At 34.1% G+C, this 6,000-nt stretch overlaps 1 protein-coding gene across 2 annotated transcripts in view; it reads right to left on the bottom strand.

The window, feature by feature from the left end:
* Nucleotides 1–480: 480 nt before the first annotated feature.
* LOC128987024 (uncharacterized) overlaps nucleotides 481–6,000 on the bottom strand; it is a 42,329-nt gene continuing 36,809 nt past the window's right edge. For both annotated transcript variants that reach the window (XM_054407680.1, XM_054407681.1), the window contains 6 exons: nucleotides 4,544–4,730; nucleotides 4,277–4,332; nucleotides 3,422–3,608; nucleotides 2,924–2,992; nucleotides 2,434–2,600; nucleotides 481–2,005 (listed from right to left, as the gene is read on the bottom strand). In XM_054407680.1, the coding sequence (XP_054263655.1) occupies nucleotides 1,879–2,005; nucleotides 2,434–2,600; nucleotides 2,924–2,992; nucleotides 3,422–3,608; nucleotides 4,277–4,332; nucleotides 4,544–4,730 (793 nt within the window). In that variant the 3' untranslated portion in view covers nucleotides 481–1,878. The remainder of the gene's footprint in view (nucleotides 2,006–2,433; nucleotides 2,601–2,923; nucleotides 2,993–3,421; nucleotides 3,609–4,276; nucleotides 4,333–4,543; nucleotides 4,731–6,000) is intronic.

The raw sequence follows: 6,000 nt of genomic DNA, 5'->3' as shown, positions 1-6,000 counted from the left end.
GATAGGACAGTATTAGGCCTACATTATGTTTAAAAAAAAGAGGTTGGTGGTGTATTTCCACCTTGCATAATTGCCAGTACAAATGAGCCTCAAAGGCCTATGTGTGAAACGTATTGAGCAAAGGAAGGGTTGAGCCAGCAGAGTAGAAATTAAAAAAAGTACTGAAAAGTTTTCATTGGCTGGGCTGAGACGAGACAAACCTACTACATCGCTGCCTTGGTTTCACAGTATCTTGCTTTATTACTGAATGACCCATCAATACATCCCAAATCTTGAGTAGGGTCAAATAAATAGTAACTTTTTGACACGAAAAAGAGGAAACTCATTCTAGGCAAATTACTAAACTCTTTATACATACCTAGTTACTACTCTTTTTGCAAACAAATCATGGAAATCTTGGACTAGAATGTACTATTTATAAAGGGCATGAGGTGGTTTTTATAAATGAAACTGCAAATTGTAAATATATCTTTATCCTTTCTACTAACCTATATATACATTTAGGAACAAAATTGTCACTTCTTTATACAGGTACAGACAAATTTAATAAGTGTAGGTTGTAGTTAAGATCACTTTTTACAACACTAGATTAATACTGCTACAAACTGTGAGTTGCATAATACCATAGATAAAACATACTCCCTTAGTAGATTTCTCATCCTTATGGAACAGCTGAAGACAATTTTATTGTTAGTTCTGTACGGTTTGTTTATGTAGAGGTCGTGTTTTGTTTACAATTTGTTTCCCGTTATTACAGCCATTTAAAACCTCGTTTAACCAAATAATACGATCTAATCATAAACAATAACTTATCTCTTAGTTATATAACCAATTAGTAAAGCACAAATCAAGAAATTAACACTAAAATAATAGAAACCAAGTTTCGTCGACACTAGCGCCAATGTGTCAGGTACATGAACTAGACACAAAAATGAGCTTCAAAATTTACAATGGGATGAGAAGTCTACTTGTGTTGATTAGTCTATGATAATACAAAGGATTTAGACATAAATTCATTAGCCTACCTGATCAGATCAACTGTAGTAGCCTAAAGTGTTAAATAAGCTACTTGTGCTCGTTTTATGATACATAAAATCAATCTAAGTTAGGATAGGCTAATTGAAAAAAAGCAAGTAGCAAATAACCACTTTAAATATGAATTACAAATGCTATGAATGAGAAAATATCCAAGCAACCCCAACTTCACTCACTCTCTTTATGACATTTCTTATAAGGATAGTATTAGGTACGCTGGATGGTATAAAAAAAATGTCCATAAATATGAAATTTTGGAATGCAAGCTGAGGGTATTTAAAATCCCCCACAATAATCACAAACTCTTCCTGACTTTGTGGTACATTACTATTTGAAAAGGACACAGCACACCTCCATTCCTCCATACAAAGAAAAATTCTGTAATCTATCCATTGCCGTTTATCTGTTGTTTTCATTCAATGAAAATCCACTTATTTTATTTAATGTTTCATTTTCTATTTAGGCCTATCTTTTTGGATCACACAACCTATATTTACATATATAGGAACACAAAACATGACCAAATGCATTGCTTTTGAGTAAAAAAATCAGCATTTTCCCAGAAAGCTTTTTAACTGGGCTTCGGTCAAAATAAACTATTTTACGGTGTGACATAAGTCTTTAATACTATTTAAATAAAAATAGATAATCGATACTAATTAGGCCTAATGCTGTACCATGACAGAAATTTCCTGCTAAGAAACGCCAGTCCAATGTTGTCTACCCTAAATTCTGCAATTAAAAATCATGTTTTAGAAGATCAAAGTAATTGTTTTCAGAGCTGTTAATGAGTGGAATGTTTGTCATGGTGATAGCACTAATCCTAATGCTGTAGGCCAACCACTACGAGGGGTCTTCAGGCACAAATCTACGCAGCGCAGAGGTGAGAACTAGTAGAGAGTTTTGCAGGCCAGCAGGCAAATGTCGCTGGAGCCACGCACCTTTGTACTGCTCTATCAATGCCAACAGTCTGGGAACACGATAGTTATTTATTAGTTTCATCAACATTCAGACGATCAATAATCCAAGGGTTTTCAGATTGCAACCAAAGTTTCTACATTATAACAGCTACATTATAACCCAAGGCCAAAGCTTGAATTCTCTGCATCAATTATCTTTCATAACAATGATTTCTACTAGGCCTATCAGAAACAATTGTTTATTGTAAGTCATTCAAGCTCAGATTCTGATGTCAGCTGAGTCTTCTGGAGGACTGCATGTGGTTTGAAAAGTCATTAGTAGGCATATACATGGGACTTTAAGCCCCTAATTAGACCATTGATTTATGAAGCAATAAAACCTTGCCATGTTTAAACTGTCCCCTTACAAAAAGAAAAACACAAAAAATAAAAGCTGTTAAACATGTCAAATTTAAAGGGTACATGTTTAACGACATACTTGTTGGCCACATCAGTGCGGAAGGTAGGTGGTAGGTGACAAACGCCCAGGTTGATGACAGCCAATCCCATGTTACTGTTAGGGTTGACTCCAGCAGCCACCAGACTTCGACCTATCTTGCAAGCTGTCAACATCAGGTCCACTGTGAGATTGAGCTCCTGCAGTACCTGCAACAGTCAAGAGAAACTTCCAGCTTAAATTTCTATATATGATGGGCTAGTGATTTGGAAAATATTGAGCAAATTTCAAAAAGTTGTATAGCACCTCTTTAAAGCATAACACCCACAGTTTTGTTCCTTTGTCGCCAAAGAAGTATTATTGTTAATGAAGTAAACCATGGTTAAAATGGTGCAGATCGAAGACTCTACCATAAAGTACACTAAAAACAAGATGATGAACATTAAGCTTATGGTGATAAGAAGAAAAATGCATGTATTGCAAAGAGATATGAGCGAGAAATGTTTAATTTATTCAAGTATACTACACTTACAGTTTCACTACAATCTGGTCTTGCTTTCATCAAGCAGGTTTGTGACCTCTTGATGTGTTTGGTAGCTTTCTGAAACAAAACATTCAAACTGGTAGAACACATTCATATGGTCTTCAATAAAACAACAGAGGAGGATGTACATTTGAAATGTTTTTCCTTTTCTGCTTCAAATTGGACTGGTTTAAATAATTGGTAAGTAGTAAATTATTCTACCAGTATATTGGCTAGCCCAATGCACTGTGAAATTTTTAAAAGCTAGGTAACAGATCGAAATATATCAAATAGAGGAGATCAAAATTACAAAAATGTTTTTCTAGCAGATATCTTGAAATTCAATTTCATACCAGTTGTATGGGCCAACTACCGGTATTTGTTTTTTAATTGATCACACTTGATTGTTACGGGAAATATTTCAATGAGAAAAGATTATTCACAAATAAAATAAGGCTACCAGAGACGGAAAAAGCCCACATAACAGCGGGTTTTACCACTACTCACTGAGAAATGGTCCAAGGTGAGTTTGTCGAGCGTAACGTTGTCAGGATCCACCAGGAGCTGGTACAGTATAGAGCCAAGATGTGATGGCAGATCTGACACGTTGTGTGATTGTTGACCTCTGGCACTACGGACCAGGTATGTCTCAGCATGGCCTAGCTCCAGCACCGCCTGGCCAACACAGTGAGACCTGGGAACATGAAATATTAAATCAGTATATTAGTCTAGTTGAAATGAAAAATACACACTGTATTTACAATTGTAAAGCTAAGCGTCTGATTAAAAGGTGTCCAGATAAGAGGGAGTCTTCTGTATTTCAATCAAATTTTCTTAACGATGCTTAAGAAATACCGAAATCTTCAACAAGGACAAATACTTTACTCAATGTATGCTTTAAATTTAACTTGTCAATACATGTACAAATGTAAAAATAAAAATAAAATTTTTTGTTTTATGTCTAAAGTTTTTCTAAAATTGTCAGATCAGGCTGGGTCAAAAGTTGGCTTTTAAGAGCTAAACTTACAATCTAGTGATCATAGAAGGCAAAGATTTTATAATTAAAAATTTATGATCTCTCAGTAATTGTGAGAGAAGTATGTGATTCCTCCGAGACCACTGGAGGTTTTCACAATTTTGCTGCAATCACAGCAGTGACATAACATTCTGGCACAACAGCACAAATTGATCATGATATTGCCATAAACGTACAAGACGTTCAGAAAAAGTCAGATAAGACTCATACAGATAAATCTATTTTATGTTCACTTAATACAGTATTTCTATTTATGCTAAGGTTAAAAACAGTTATGACTTTCATACATTTAAACACTAAATTATTAGCAAATGTTATTAGCCTACCTGTCGCCAAAAACATGTGTGTCTAATAGGTCGGCAAGTGAGTTGTGCAAATAGTCCTGTAACAAAACAAAAGAAACATAAGCACTAACAGATTTAGCGGAAGGAGTAATTCATTAGTAAATTGCATGGAGTACTTAAATAAAAATGTTTGCTTGAGTAATTTCAACATTAAATTTTCAACCCAGAGATATTGCATGGCCACATTTTCAGTACTTTAATTGCAAGGTAGTGTTTTGCCTCATCGGCTGTCTATTCTACTGCAATTACCCAGTGAGTGTTGGTGTTCCAAGCCAGTCCGGCGCCCACCATGAACCCCGGCCAGCTGAAGGGGTAGTGTGTGATGTGGTAGGAGCCAGACCAATGTGCCACCACTGTCCCCAACGCTCCTGTGTTCTGTACAGCCTGCACCGCTCTATAAATGTTACATATAGACGCCTCTGGACACCCTGCTAAGCTGTAAATCAATAAAATATTTGTTAGAGTATGCTTCTATATATTTTTTACTCTAGTTCTGCATGACTAGGAGATCTAAACACTCCGATTACACAAAAAATGCTAACAACTTGTCACGAATGATCCACTGTCTTACACCAACCAAAGAGAAACCCACCTCATCCACAGGCTATTCAATATACTTTCAAACCACACTAAGAAAATAACAGAGAAATGCACTTCCAGAAGGTAAAATGACAATGGCTTTTAGAGAGGATATTCTCTAGAAACTCAAAAAATTCCTAAACTGGAAAAATCTCTAATATGAAGAAAACTTATTATGAGAATTAATCTATGGGTAACACGTAACACCTGTAACAATTCAATATTTTCACCAATATTTTTTTTATAGAATAATTTAATTTCCACCATATGTTTTCATTTTATCTAAACGTTAATCCCTTTTCAAACCATATATAGTAATTAATTGTCCATGCAGACCAATAGGTAATCAATTTAATACAATATAATATAGAAATTTTCAAATATCCTAATATCATGTAAATATATAATAGCCTATAACTTTTGTAACAAAATTGCTTCAAATTCAATATAATTTTATTTAAATAACTTTTCAAAATTATAATTCAGCTCTCTAGCAAATGAAATGTGTTATAATATATATGTGTGAACAGTGGCCTATAATTTTATGTTATTAAGTCGGCATTGACATATGTGAGTGCAACAATACATCAGACCATCATCACTTCCAATAGAGCCAAGATAGTATGAAGATGCAAATTAGACACTACATATTTAATATTAAAATTTTATAAAGAAAAGTACATTATTCGGACAAAATTTGTGAAATTTGTTGAAAGAAGAACCATCCTTGTGACGAACATTCATAATTTATAATATCAAGAACTTTACTTCAAAGAAGACATCAATTTTGGTGAGATTACTCCAATAGACTTTTACCCCTTTGGAAGCCATTAAAACTTTTTTAGGCCCAACCTTTGGACATTTGTACTCAAATTCAAAGTCAAGAACTTATAGAAGCTTAACCTATTCAAAATTATTATTAATTCAACCAATCTATAATTCGAACATACTTTATATTTTAAAACCAAAATTTTATTAGGCTTATATCACAAGATTAATTTCAAATGCCGCTCGATCACCCCACCTGAGAAAGATCCTTGCAGTAGCCTAAATTATAACATTTAACTTAAATAATTAAAACCATTGTAATAGGCCTAGCCTAAAGTTTTTTTAAAGTAAATTCATTT

Source organism: Macrosteles quadrilineatus, unplaced genomic scaffold, assembly GCF_028750875.1.
Source record: "Macrosteles quadrilineatus isolate MER2022 unplaced genomic scaffold, UCM_ALF_1.0 Scaffold_2__2_contigs__length_208266976, whole genome shotgun sequence".
NCBI classification, from domain to species: domain Eukaryota; kingdom Metazoa; phylum Arthropoda; class Insecta; order Hemiptera; family Cicadellidae; genus Macrosteles; species Macrosteles quadrilineatus.
Note: the sequence above shows the minus strand (reverse complement) of the source record. Positions and strands in the feature narration are given on the sequence as shown.